The 13,813-nt window shown below is 42.3% G+C and overlaps 1 protein-coding gene and 1 pseudogene across 2 annotated transcripts in view; one reads left to right on the top strand and one right to left on the bottom strand.

Annotated features, from left to right (window-relative positions):
* The window catches only part of vps35 (VPS35 retromer complex component), a 28,140-nt gene extending 16,127 nt beyond the window's left edge, over positions 1–12,013 (bottom strand). For both annotated transcript variants that reach the window (XM_085279021.1, XM_085279030.1), the window contains exons 1-10: positions 11,911–12,013; positions 11,588–11,753; positions 10,663–10,761; positions 10,149–10,245; positions 9,264–9,387; positions 8,163–8,345; positions 3,178–3,397; positions 1,944–2,027; positions 1,487–1,596; positions 876–972 (exon numbers count right to left, since the gene is read on the bottom strand). In XM_085279021.1, the coding sequence (XP_085135147.1) occupies positions 876–972; positions 1,487–1,596; positions 1,944–2,027; positions 3,178–3,397; positions 8,163–8,345; positions 9,264–9,387; positions 10,149–10,245; positions 10,663–10,761; positions 11,588–11,590 (1,017 nt within the window). In that variant the 5' untranslated portion in view covers positions 11,591–11,753; positions 11,911–12,013. The remainder of the gene's footprint in view (positions 1–875; positions 973–1,486; positions 1,597–1,943; positions 2,028–3,177; positions 3,398–8,162; positions 8,346–9,263; positions 9,388–10,148; positions 10,246–10,662; positions 10,762–11,587; positions 11,754–11,910) is intronic.
* LOC146583910 (uncharacterized) overlaps positions 11,589–13,813 on the top strand; it is an 8,273-nt pseudogene continuing 6,048 nt past the window's right edge.

Genomic DNA, 13,813 nt, shown 5'->3' with positions numbered 1-13,813 from the left:
TACCGCGGGTGAGTTGCAGCTTAAGCCTCTGTGAAGTCAGGTTTTTATGTCAATATCAGCATGTGTGGTATCCACTGAACCTCCAAATCTCAGGTAAAAGCTCATATAAACCATTTCTACGACCAGCAAACACAGCGAAAACAAACAATGAAAACATCTGTTACATAATTTTGTAAAATGTGCCTAAACAAACATGGAAGCCACGAACTCACTCGACTTCACACAACCAAGCCAATGGCACATTGTCTGAAAGCAGAGATCTTCCTACACTGCAAGTGTCGAACACCACAAATATACTGCATGTTAAACAGTAACATGCAATCAGACTCACGTGTGCTGTTTTCCCCGTTTCTCTGGCTGTTGTAGTTCGTATCACAGCCGCTGGTTTATTTAAGCTTTTCTTTGGTGTGTGGGGAGATGTTCACACGCGCAGTTTAAAACATTCGTAATTTTGCAGGGGATGACTTTTCAGCTGGCGGAATACATTTGTGGTACTGCTACCTTTTGTAGCAACAGTTTTATGTCATATTTTGTAAATTACCGCATTTTGTTCGACATCCACCTTGGAAATCCAAATGACAGCAAGTCTGCAACTCCCACTATCGCCATATTTCCCCCTATCTGATAGTATATAAACACTCTCGCTCAGCGCAATGTGCCAAAAATGTGCCGGTAAATGATGCATTCTGTGCGTGTGGGAGAAAACCAAAAACTTGCAGTGAATTACGTGCAGACAGCTTAATATTTCCTCGGCAACCTATACTCGATGGTTATGATAAAGGCATTTTAATCATCATACGTGGAAAAACCCGCGACACATCAAGTATATATTGCCTACCCCTATGTCAAACCTTGTTGAATTTAAGGAAACGTACCTGAATTACAGTGGCCACCTGCTGAGAGAAGATGTCAAACAGTTTGATTTCAGCAGGGATCCCTGGGCCATCTTCTCGATGAGCAAACAGAGCAAGTCTGAAACACAAATCAGAAGCTGGCTTAAAAACATCTCCATAAACAGTAAGTCCTTGAGCTCAGCTGTGCATCAGGGTTTTAAAAGGTTTGTACTGTTCACTGCTGAACAAGCATTATTATGAGCAAATCATCATTAGTTTAAACAGGAAGAACAAAATGCTGGAAACCTCATGTTGCAGTTAAAGGTTTAAGCTTGGGGACCAGAGTAAAAAACATGCTTATGGAGCAGCACAGTGGTGAAGGTTAGCACTGGCTAGAAGCTTCTGGTTAGCTCCCTGTGCCAATTTCCTCCGACAACCTAACAAGACATAAGTGTTGGGTTGAATGAGAACTCTAAATTGACTATGATTAAGATACAAATATTTAAATACAAACTAATGTTTTTAAAATGTATAGAATAAAGTAATATATGGCTAACTGTAACTGGTACTGTCAGTCAACCAGTCTCAAAAAGCACTAAATTGCAGTTTGCTCACTGGGTAGCTCTGCTACACTCCAGCAAATAAAACCATACCTGTCAATGAGGGCGATGATGATGTTCTTGACATTTACATGTTGATGTAGCTCAGCACAGGAACGCAGGAAAGGATTCAGTGTTTGAAGGTGGAACTCGTCTGGGAAAACCTTCGGAGACGAGATTATGTTAGCTGAGGCCTGAATGACTGTGACTGCACGTCATATATTTGAAACAACCAGGATGATTGAAATAAAGGCCATTTGAATTTTTCAAATAATGTTGGCTTATTGGGGAACACGGCGGGTGGAACAAATCTGCTTACATGTGACCAATCCCCCATTTGTTTTCCTTTAACATGGTACAGTGTTTGTTTGTTTTTACTAACAGTGCATGATTTCTGGTCATCCCTACTATTCCCTAAAGCCAGTGTTATAAACTAAGGTACAAACAGCAAGTAAAGTCTGGTCTACTGGATTAGTTGTAAATGAGACTCGAGAATTTTCACATAAGGTACCTGAATGATGCATTCCATAAGATATTCCTGAGCCAGTGAATCCCTGCAGTTCACAACCTGCTCCAGGACTCCAGGAAGAACAATCTGTGGAGAGAAAAAGGCACAAGAAAAATGGTTTGACTGAACAAATTATCATAAATACAACAACAGTATGTATGTAAGTATGTACGGTATAAATACATGTCAAATGCAGCAAACACGACGCTGAAACATTACAATTCAATGTCAAAAGAATCATCAATGCTCAAGGATACGACATTGTGCTGTACTTGTTTCTGGAGTATCATTACTTCCAAAGTGCTATCCTGCTTTGTGAAAACTCAAAGTGAGGAGTGGGGTTACATCCAAAAGCATCCTGGAATGGATAAAAGGATAATACGGGATGACCACTTTGACACTACGGTCGTGGCTCAAGAGTTGGGAGGTCGCCTTGTAATCGGAAGGTTGCCGGTTCTTGGTCGTTGTGTCCTTGGGCAAGACACTTCACCCGTTGCCTACTGGTGGTGGTCAGAGGGCCCGGTGGCGCCAGTGTCCGGCAGCCTCGCCTCTGTCAGTGCGCCCCAGGGTGGCTGTGGCTACAATGTAGCTGCCATCACCAGTGTGTGGATGTGTGTGTGAATGGGTGGATGACTGGATGTGTAAAGCGCTTTGGGGTCCTTAGGGACTAGTAAAGCGCTATATAAATACAGGCCATTTACCATTTACGCACAGACGTCCAGCATAGTTTAATCAGATGTGCATAATAACACTGAATCTTCGTATTGCTTTTGGGCCACACATGTGTTAGCCTCCTCTACCACCCCCCACAGTGGTGATGCTATCGCTCACAGGAGGCCGATAGGACGATCACTCACTGGAGCACATAACTCCGCCCTAATGTGTGTGTCAAACCATTACCACACAATAAAGCCATAACAGTGGCCATAGTTGATTTTGGTGAAAATAAAGCAATGTGTAGTCATATATTATATCACATCTCTGGGACTTCCAGTAAATGCAGAAAAGACACAGGAAGTCAGGTAATGTCAACATAACGTTACTTGAGTTGATAACAACCCTATCACTATAACATAAGTAAACACAGATAATCAAACATCACTCGCACATTTCTGAAAGTCGTGATCAGTGTTGAACACACCAGAGAACCAGCAGCTCTCCTCTTTCTAAGATGACAGCAACAAATCGATTTCTGTGCTGAGACCAGTCCCCACTGCACAGATCAGCAAAAACACACCTGTTTGTATTTCTCCACATTGACACCCTCCAGTTGGCTGAGCCGAACTAGATTGGTGCCCACCAGAATCCTCAGTTCTTGTCGCTCCTTTTCTCTCTTCTCTCGGTCTCGGCTGTGACCCTGATGCTGCATTCGAACCCACAACTTGTTCATCTCCGCAAAGTTTAGAAGGACAAAGTCGATGGAGTCATTGATGTCACCGGTCATCTCCTCTGTTCCCCTGTGGAGTAAAAGCTGCAGTTTAACAAGAGGGATGCAGAAGATTGCAGGACTAGAGTTGTCCTTCCCCTCTGGTGATTTCTAAATTCCCAGTATCAACTATTAAAACACCAATATAACACCATGAACAGTGACGCGTTTTTTAATCCAAACAGTGGACTTAATAATTTATTATATGAAAAATCCTGCTTAATATCCCTGAATAGAAAAGTCCAGTTCACAGATCACATCTACATTACATCACCTAAATGTTAATAAATTCTATTTAGTCTCTTTCATCTTTGTACTCATACCCAAATATTAAGAAAAGATCACGTGTGTTCTTTGGGGATTTGTGTTGGCATGTGGGGCTGCAGCCTTAGTCCCACACGCCTCGTAATGATTGGTCATTACTAGAGATGGCACGATACCACTTTATGTCCAACACCGATATCATAAATTTGGATATCTGCCGATACCGATATGAATCCGATAGTTTTTTAATCAATAAAACTGATTTTTAAATATCTTGCTGCATTTTGTATAAGTTCATACTCAAGTTTAAAACAACAACTACACTAAACCATCAGGCCGACCCTCCTGGGTGATAAGTTAGCAGCGATGCAGGTGGATGCTTCTCTGGTGTCCTGGATTGTTGATTACCTGACAGGAAGACCACAATATGTACGTCTCCCACAGTGTGTGTCTGACAAGGTGATCAGCAACACAGGGGCACCACAGGGGACTGTCCTCTCCCCCTTCCTCTTCACCACAGACTTCAGCCACTGCACAGAGACCTCCATCTTCAGAAGTTTTCTGATGACTCTGCGGTGGTTGGATGCATCAGCAGGGATGATGAGACAGAGTACCGGGCTGTGGTTGACTCCTTTGTCACGTGGTGTGAGCAGAATCATCTGCAGCTCAACGTGGCAAAGACCAAGGAACTGATCGTGGACTTCAGGAAGACCAGGAAACACTTGACCCCTGTTTCAATCCAGGGGGTCAGTGTTGACATTGTGGAGGACTATAAATACCTTGGAGTACACATTGACAATAAACTGGACTGGGCTAAAAACACCACAGCACTTTACAGGAAGGGCCAGAGTCGTCTCTATTTTTTGAGGCGACTGAGGTCCTTCAACATCTGCCAGAAAATGCTGAGGATTTTCTATGAGTCTGTTGTGGCCAGTGCGATCCTCTATGCTGTTGCATGCTGGGGGAGCAGGCTGAGGGTCGCAGATGCCAACAGACTTAATAAACTGATCCGTAAGGCCAGCAATGTTGTGGGGATGGAGCTGGACTCCCTCAAGGTGGTGTCGGAGAGGCGGATGCTGTCCAAGATAAAGACAATGTTGGATAACACCTCCCACCCACTCCATGACATGTTGGTCAGTCACAGGAGCTCGTTCAGTGAGAGACTGAGATTACCGAAAAGCACCACTGAACGACACAGGAAATCATTCCTGCCTGTGGCCATCTCCCTGTACAACGCATCCACTTAACACACTGTTTGCTGCTACAGCTACACATGTTTCTTTTCCAACTATTTATTTATGAGTGACTTATGTATGTATGTATGTATATATATGTATATATTGTACTATTCTTAGTTAGTGTATTGTCTGTCTTGTCTTAATGTTGGTTTAAAATGGAGCACTGTAACAAAAAATAATTTCCCCCAGGGATCAATAAAGTATTCTGATTCTGATTCTGATTATACCTGTATGCAAAAAAAAATGTTTCATAGTTCAGCAATACTGATCAAGCTAATAAACTTAAACCTACACCATCCTCCCTATTCTGGTATTTTAAAGAGTACTTAGCAGAAATATTAAGCAACCTAACTAATAGGGCTGCAAACTCCCAGCAAAAAAAATAAAAAATAGGGAACCACCCCTCACGCTCCACCTCATGATGCTTAATCGATGTAATCAACTTTAATTTGCTGCAGTGTGAAAAAAAATGCACAGAAATCAATTATTTTTCAAGAAATATTAAATAGATTCAACATCTTTCTTCAACAGAGCTGCAGACTGCACAGATGGTACCTTCCCAAAGGAAAAAGTACTATAGCTTACTAGGGTATATTAGACTTAATAGTCACTATATACAGTAATTGACTTCTATTCATTTTACATCAAATTAAAACTTTGGGTGTCAGATAATTATTTATTAAAAGCTCGACATTTTAAATGAGAATAAGAAAGAAAAGTATGTCTTTGTGCCCCCTTTTCCCTGTTCATGCCCTATCGGCCCCCCTGGCTAAACTTTGCTAGATCCGCCCCTGCACAGTTACGTCAGCTACGTAGAAAAAGATCCTGGAGTAGAAAGTAACATTAAATACATTCTAACAACAGCTGATCAAGCTTAAACGTGCTGCTGTTGTTCAGCCGCTGGTTTCCTCTTTCTGGTGCAAAGTGGGCCAAAAACAAACCAGAGACACGGACTCGCGACAGAAAAGCCGATCAGCTGATCACAGATCAGTTTCATGATTGAAGTAGCAGCCAGAAGAGGCAGTCGCTCCATATATCGCTTGTTAAGCTTAACGCAGGAATGCTTTACTAACATTCAGAGATGGACTTACACACTTGCTTTACTTCTCTCGGGGATCACTTCCTCGGAGATGAAATGCTGGGTTGGTAGCGAGGCTACAAACACACACAGCTGCTCTATCACGTGACCACACTGCTCCGACGTGCTACGGTTATGAGCAGAGTTACGCTGTGTCGCAAGTTTTCTGAGGTGCTTTTTTGATATTTAATGGATCGGGTTACATTTTTTATTTCTCTCCGATATCCGATCCAGTGATTTAGGTCAGTAAACAGAGTAACCTGAAAGCAATGTAAAAAGCAGCATAACGAATGTCTTTCTCCAGGGAGAAATTAAGTAATGTAATGCATTACTTTTAAGAAAGGCGTTCTGTGTAATAATGTTTTTTACTTTGGAGTAATGACCTGATCACAACAAGAGGAGAAACACCTCCAACACCCATAAACATCTGGCCACTCAGCATGTAAATAATTTGCATGAATGTCTTTCATATGCTGCTTAGGATGGTGGTGACTCTCAAAGTGATATCGATAATAGAATCAGAATCACCAAATTCTTATCAATTCCCATCCCTGCTTACAATAATGACCACAGTGTAAGCATGTATACGTGTCTCTATGTACCCTATGGGGCAATCTGAATGCAGGAACATCATCACACATACAGCGATAATTAACATCTATATGTTTTAAAAAGCCATTATTATAAAGTACCTGTGATCTTCAGAGTCATCTTCCTCCTGTGAGTCTGACGTTACCTTCTCTGTTCGGTTCACTTGTCATCATCATTATGTCACTTATACATAACCCCAACTACTAGAAATTTCTTCACCACTAAATATGGAATAAAGATTCTGAAAAAGCGTTGCAGGCCTGGTTAAAATAACTTCACAGATCTATCATGACTTCTAATAAGATCTAATTATAACATTACCAATGTATTAAACAGCTGGGGTACCCAACAAAATACTAGCATTAAAAAAATACAGCAGACATACAAAGATGTGGCCACTTCCTGATTTCCTACTTGTTTTTATACGTTTGTCATTTTTAAATGTTTCAAATTCTCAAACAAATGTTAATATTAGAGAAAGATAACACAAGTAAACACAAACCTACAAGGCTCTGTGTGAAGGTTGCAAACTTTCTGCAGACTCAATCGCTATAGACCTCCAAAATTCAAATGGCCTTCAGACTGGCTCAAGAACAGGGAGTAGAGAGCTTCATGTAATGGGTTTCTATGCCCAAGCCTTACATCACTATGCAAAGCATCAGATGCAGGGGGGATTAAGGTGTGGGGGGGTGAAATTCAGGAGCTGGGCCTGGCCCCTTAGTTCTAGTGAATGGTTCTTACTTAGTTCTTACTCCTTCAGTATACCAAGACATTTTGGACAATTTTATACTCCCAACTTGTGGGGCGATCGTGGCTCAAGAGTTGGGCGTTCGCCTTGTAATCGGAAGGTTGCCGGTTCGAGCCCCGGCTCCGACAGTCTCGGTTGTTGTGTCCTTGGGCGAGACACTTCACCCGTTGCCTACTGGTGGTGGTCAGAGGGCCCGGTGGCGCCAGTGTCCGGCAGCCTCGCCTCTGTCAGTGCGCCCCAGGGTGGCTGTGGCTGCAATGTAGCTGCCATCACCAGTGTGTGAATGTGTGTGTGAATGGGTGGATGACTGGTTGTGTAACGCGCTTTGGGGTCCTTAGGGACTAGTAAAGTGCTATATAAATACATTTACCATTTACTTTGTGGGAACAGTTGGCCCCTTCCTGTTCCAACATGACTGCACACCAGTGCAAAAAGCAAGGTCCATAAAGACATGGAGGAGCAAATATGGTGCATAAGAATTTGACTGCCCTGCACAGAGTCCTGACCTTAACCTGATAGATTGTCTTTGGGATGAGTTCGAGACTGTGAACCAGGCCTTATTCGTGTCTGACCTCACAAATGCCATTCTGTAAGAATGGTTAAAAAGTCCATAGAACACTCCTAAATTTTGTGGAAAGCCTTCCAAGAATAGTCAAAGCTTTTATATACAGCTGCAAACTCTATGGATTAAGAATGGGATGTCATTGAAGTTCATATGAATGTAAAGGCAGACAAGCAAATAGTATAGTGTAGCAAAGAGATTGCAACATCGGTTGCAAACACTCCTTTGTAATTGAAATGTTGGAAAGGGAAAAAAACCCACAACTACTGTGATAGTCGTGGGTGCACACAGAGGGAAAAAGCTCAGCTTACTTACTCTGACTGCTCTCCATCATCTGGTAGTATGTTGCGAGTACACTGCAACAAGTAATTTCTGAGGAAGAGGCCCCTGAGTGGGTGCTGGACACCACGGCACATCTCAACAAGGTCCTTCAGAATGTCCTTGCGAGACTGCGGGAAGGACCGAACATATACCACACCCACTGTAATTAGCAGATAACTGGAGAGACGGGAGGAAACAAAAGACTTCATTAGACAGACGTCTCCACAACTTCAGAGAATAAAGTTAGTATAAACAGACAACAGTCTCACAAGGTGACAAATGTGGATTCATCACATTTCACCTACACCAATGCGACTACCCACTAATGTGTAAAAGTAACTTTTGCACATTTACTGGCGACCACCACTGCTAACCCTCACTCTCCTAGTAGAGACACTTATGTTATCAATTTGCAATTTCTATGTCGCCTTGTTCAAGTTATCACATTCACAAGATTTTGAGAGGATTTTCATGAAACTTAATTCTGACCACGAGGTCAAAATCACCAGGAATGAAACTTGTCCGAGACTCATAGCAGAGTCAACTATGGTATCAATGTGAAGCTCCTACGTGACCTCATTCTCCAGTTATCGCATTCACAAACTTAGATGTTCGCGCTGTCCTCCCACGCACGCTGAGGGGTAAAAATCCACACATCACAACCAGAATCCATATTAACATTACATCAACAGATCGAAATATTTAATTCTGAAACACTGCCTCTGCATCCAAATGTCTAAATATTTGGACACAGATACACAAGGACCAGCCCACATTTGTTTGTGTATGGTCTGAGCTATATCCACAAATGCAGGTAGAAACCTGGGACAGGGGCCTAGAGTTGAAATAATATCACCATAATAAAATAGCCCTAGGAGGAAAATATCAGTTCAAACAAAAAGCAGATAACATGGAGACATTGGCCTTACTGATGCACATTTGCAACCTTTTCAGACCAAACACGTGTTTTTCAGCACTTCATTTGTATGGCTGAAATGTTAATGTCGCCTCTCTACTGGGTAAAAGGAAGACAGCGCTGAACAGACGCCACTAATGCTCCACATTTGACAGAAGTTCAGGTTGGTTGATACTCACAGTCTGGGGATGATGTTGCCCGCATACTGGACCAGCTCATACAGATCTGCCACCTTACGTCCCTTGGCAAACTCGTCGGTCAGATAAACCTCTAAGTAGTGGAGTTCATCAGAGATGGCCATATCTGCAGACAGTGTTAGGGACCAATGCACACACGCCACAAATCATACATATTCAACAATGCAGTTCCTTGCAGCATGTTTATAATGTAGTGGCTTCACTTTCAATCTGCACACAGTGTGTTCAGGCGCAATACTGTCAGGCCACCTAAGCATTAAGTGTTCTTTCAATTTTACATTACGGCTCTATAAGCCTACAGTTTACACTCCAACAAATCCTCAAAGGAAGCATCAGTAGAACTAAAAACGGGGATGAATTAAATGAGTGCAGTAGTTCTGCCTTTTTTCCAACAGTTGTTCAACTAAGACTATTTTGGATGAGATCTCCAATGGCAACCTGAGTGTTTGACTTTAGAAGGCAGCCAGCTCTGCACTTTCAAACATCAGTTTGCACTGCCTTCATTCAGCTCTCATTTATTAAACAAGATATTGTTGTAATGCAAGCATACTGTCCACGCTGTTTCAACTTCTGGCCCAGTGTCTGAAGTTTTCTCCCCAAATCAATGTGACCATGCAGTAAAATACTAGGCAGCGCTTATTCTCCTTGTCCTTTTCAAGTGAATATCTCCCGCCTGCTTGCTGCTTCATTTGCCTTCAAATATGATTAACATTAACATGAAGGCAAATGAATGACAATATGACAACCCCACCTCAAACATCATAAAGTTATAAACTGTGACATGTAACGACTGGCTAGTAGCATCTGTTATACAGTCAGCCTGTTTAGATGAGACATAAATGTCTAATCAGCACATGTAAAGGATACAGAGCTCGTAGTAGCTCTTTGGAGAAAGCATGGAGGTCCTTAGTTCACCCAACATGTTGGAGGCATGCTTCAGGGCGTCCATCAACTTGTTTTTGTCCTGCAGGCCACAAATATATTACATATCACATCCAAAACACATGCGTGATTCAAGAAACACTTCATGTATAACACGCTGAACAGCCTGAACGGACCTTGAATTCATCTTTGAGACATCATTATGAAAAGGAAAAGGGGATTAACTGATGGAAAATGCCCCTCATTTACTTACATCAATAAAATTTAGTTCATCCTTTTTCCCCATAGTGTAAGAAATATGATTACTTCACAGTCTCTTTAAATATCATGACAGAATTTTGAGGTTATATTAGCTATCTCTATTGATTATCCATATTATTGTAGTATTCCTTTTAATCAAAAAGACCTTAAAAGTCCAGGAGTATCCTTAGGAAGAACCAGTGGTTTAAAAAGCACATCACAATCAAGATGATAGTCCTATAAACTGAAATGCTCCTACCAGGCATCGCTTCATCTGGAACGACTGGACCTTGACAGCTTGCACAGCTTCATCCAGAAGCTTCTCCTGTTCATCCTGGGGTGACTGCTGTGTTGCTGGCTGCAACAGAGGATGGAAATACAAGTTATAGCACTCCTTGATTGATCTAGCAGGATTTTCTTCATGCAACACAGCATAAAAAGCAAGAACTCAAGTTTGACTTGTCTGATGGTCTATAACGCCAGAAAAGAGAAAGGAAAAAACGGAGCAGTCTGAGGAGTTCAGCAGACTCCCGAGTTGTTGTTTCCATGTCTAAATCCAAAACACATCGAGTCAGATTTGTTTGCATGTTTGAAGTCACGACGGCTGTATCTACTAATGAGGTTTGATGGCAGGATCGTCCGTGAATTGAAGAAAAAAGTTTTACAGAAACGACTGAATGTCCATCAGACCAAACGAAGCTGCTACAGGTGTTTGAGCTCGCCTGCACAATCTCACACGACATGCTTCCGTCTGTATGCTCCGTGTTCGGTTACTCTAAGTCGGAGGCAACATTTAGATGCTTACATTAAAATATGACACAGCAAAGCGAAAGACGACGCTAACAAAAACCTAACTGTACAGTCTTATTTAATTTGCGTCAGAAATGTTGATGTGTACCGCAGCCTTTGTTTGCAAATATCATACTGTATATAGGAGCACGATGAGTGTTTCAAAGACAAACAAATGTTGCATCTAGTTGCTCGATAGCTTCAGTCGGCTGCTAGTTAGCTTAGCTAGCTGCTGTCAAACGCCGAGCTAGGCCAAAGGACCATTCACGCAGCTGACTTTAGATCAAATCACGTTACACAGTCAAAATGAGTTTTTCCAGCGGTCAAAACTTCACACAGGCAAATGTCGGAATGCACAACGTTGCACTAAAGTCGGTATTCGGTAAAGTGCTTACCATGGTTATGGGACGTGTTTCAGCTCAGTCGGGAAGGCTGGCCTGTCATGTGACCCACAAGAACGGGCTGACGGTCTGCACTCAGTTAGCGTCACGTCAGATCACAGGCGTGGCCGTTTCTCCACCACTCTCTCTACGTCTCACTTCCCCACGAAAGGGCTTGGGGCTACATTAAGGGAAATATATTATTGATCATTTCGAGAAAAGAGGTTGAAATGTGGAGATCACAGTTGTTGTTTCAAGAAAAATACCACGCCTCCTATGCCCTCTACAAAATGCCTTGCGTAAACGAGTTAGTTAAACAAATTGATCAGTCTTCTTACCACCGTGTCTTGTGATATAACATACATCCTCTTTCGTTATTATTGCAACACTATGAAAACACCTCAGTATACATAAAACTGTATTATGGAGAGTTGGGACAGTTGCTAGTGGCAACACTGAAGACCAAGTTGAGATTCTTCTGCGACTCTTCAGGAAGACCACATCACAAGTTCAACATACAGTTTTTGAAAGACAGCAAGCAAGCAAAAGAGTTCAACTGTGAAGTCAGGAACAGATTTGAGGTGCTGGGGGATCTGGTCGAAAAGACATTAGAGAAGCCCTGGACAGAAATACAGAAGACCTGGAAGGCCGTTTACACCAAAGTCCTGGGGAAGAAGAAGAGGGAGCAGAAAGATGGGATGACAAAAGACACATGGGAGAAGATAGAGAAGAGAAAGGAGGTGAAGCAAAAAATTAACAGATGTCAAGTGAACCGAGAAGTGAAGAAGAGCGCCAAACGGGACAAAAGACAATTTGTGCACAGTATGACAAAAGAGGCAGAAACAGCAGCCAAGCAGAACAACATGAGGTGAGTGTATGAGATCACCCAGACCTTGTCAGGAAAAAGTTTCAACTCAAGGAAGCCAGTCAAGGACAAGAATGGGAAAACAATCACAAGTGACAAGAAACAAAGAAGAAGATGGGTTCAGTGTTCAATGTGTAATGGTAACTTTATTGTCCCCAGTGGGAAATTTGCAGTATGTCCATAAGCCCTGAGGAAACAACCTAAATTTATCATCAAAAAAGTGCAGTGTGTAATGGCAACAACCCTTATGGTTTAGAGTTATTAACCATGATAATAGCACTAGGTACAAAAGACAATCTATGTCTCTTTGTATTCACTGCAGGCACTTTATACCGACAACCTGATGGAAGCAGTTGAAAATCATTAAAGAACACAACATGACAGAGGTTGCCTTCCTCAGCACCTGCCTGTCATAGAAGTCCACAAGCTGGACCTGAGACCTCCCTGAAATCTGACCAGCCACTTTAACCAGGTTGCTAAGTCTGGTCTTATTATTCAAATAAATATTACCATACCAAGCAATGATACAGAAGGTTAAAACAGATCCAATAAAACTTTTTATAAAAAGAAGAGTCATCATTACAGATGAAACATTAAAACCTCTCAACCTCCTTAAAAGGTCTTTGTTGAACCTTTTTCACTGTAGCAGCAAGTTGTGACTCAAAGGACAGAGTCTTATCAAGAACAACCCCCAAATACTTATAACTGTCCACCAGTTCAATGGCTGCACCATTCACCACTGTTAGTGCAGGATGGGGGGATGTCTTCCTGAAGTCAATAACCATGTCCTTGGTTTTCAGTGTGTTGATCTTTAAGAAGGACTGATCACACCACGAAACAAACTCATCCACAACAGGCCCATGGGAATCCTCTTCACCATGAAGGAGGCTTTCAATGACTGTGTCATCTGCGTATTTAATGAAATGCCTATTAGCCTGTGTACTGCGACAGTCATTAGTGACAAAATATACAGTAGAGGAGAGAGACAGCAACCCTGTGGTGAACCAGTAGAAGAGTTCAGCTGTTTGGAAAAACAGCCGTTTACTCCATTTACTCTCAAAGAGATCCTGAATCGACTAACACCGCAAACAGTCCCCGACATACCACCAGCAGAAGAGCACCTCTGTATCAACAGCAGTCCACCAATCAAGGCAGAGATCACCAAAGCCATCAAGTCCTTGAAAAATGGAAAGGTACCAGGGCTTCCAGAAGCTGTCAAGGCAGACGTGGCAGCAGCAGTGGAGATGCTGCAACCTATCCTAGTGATAATATGGGAACAGGAGCAAGTGCCTGCTGACTGGAAGCTTGGGTACCTGGTGAAGCTCCCCAAGAAAGGCGATTTATCTCAGTGCGGCAACTGGCGAGGAATTATGCTG

The sequence above is a fragment of the Mchenga conophoros genome, linkage group LG1 (genome assembly GCF_057382185.1).
Source record: "Mchenga conophoros isolate Kocher_MC1m ecotype Shallow Benthic linkage group LG1, M_conophoros_male_GT1.1, whole genome shotgun sequence".
Lineage (NCBI taxonomy): Eukaryota > Metazoa > Chordata > Actinopteri > Cichliformes > Cichlidae > Mchenga > Mchenga conophoros.
This window is presented reverse-complemented; position numbering and strand designations above follow the sequence as displayed.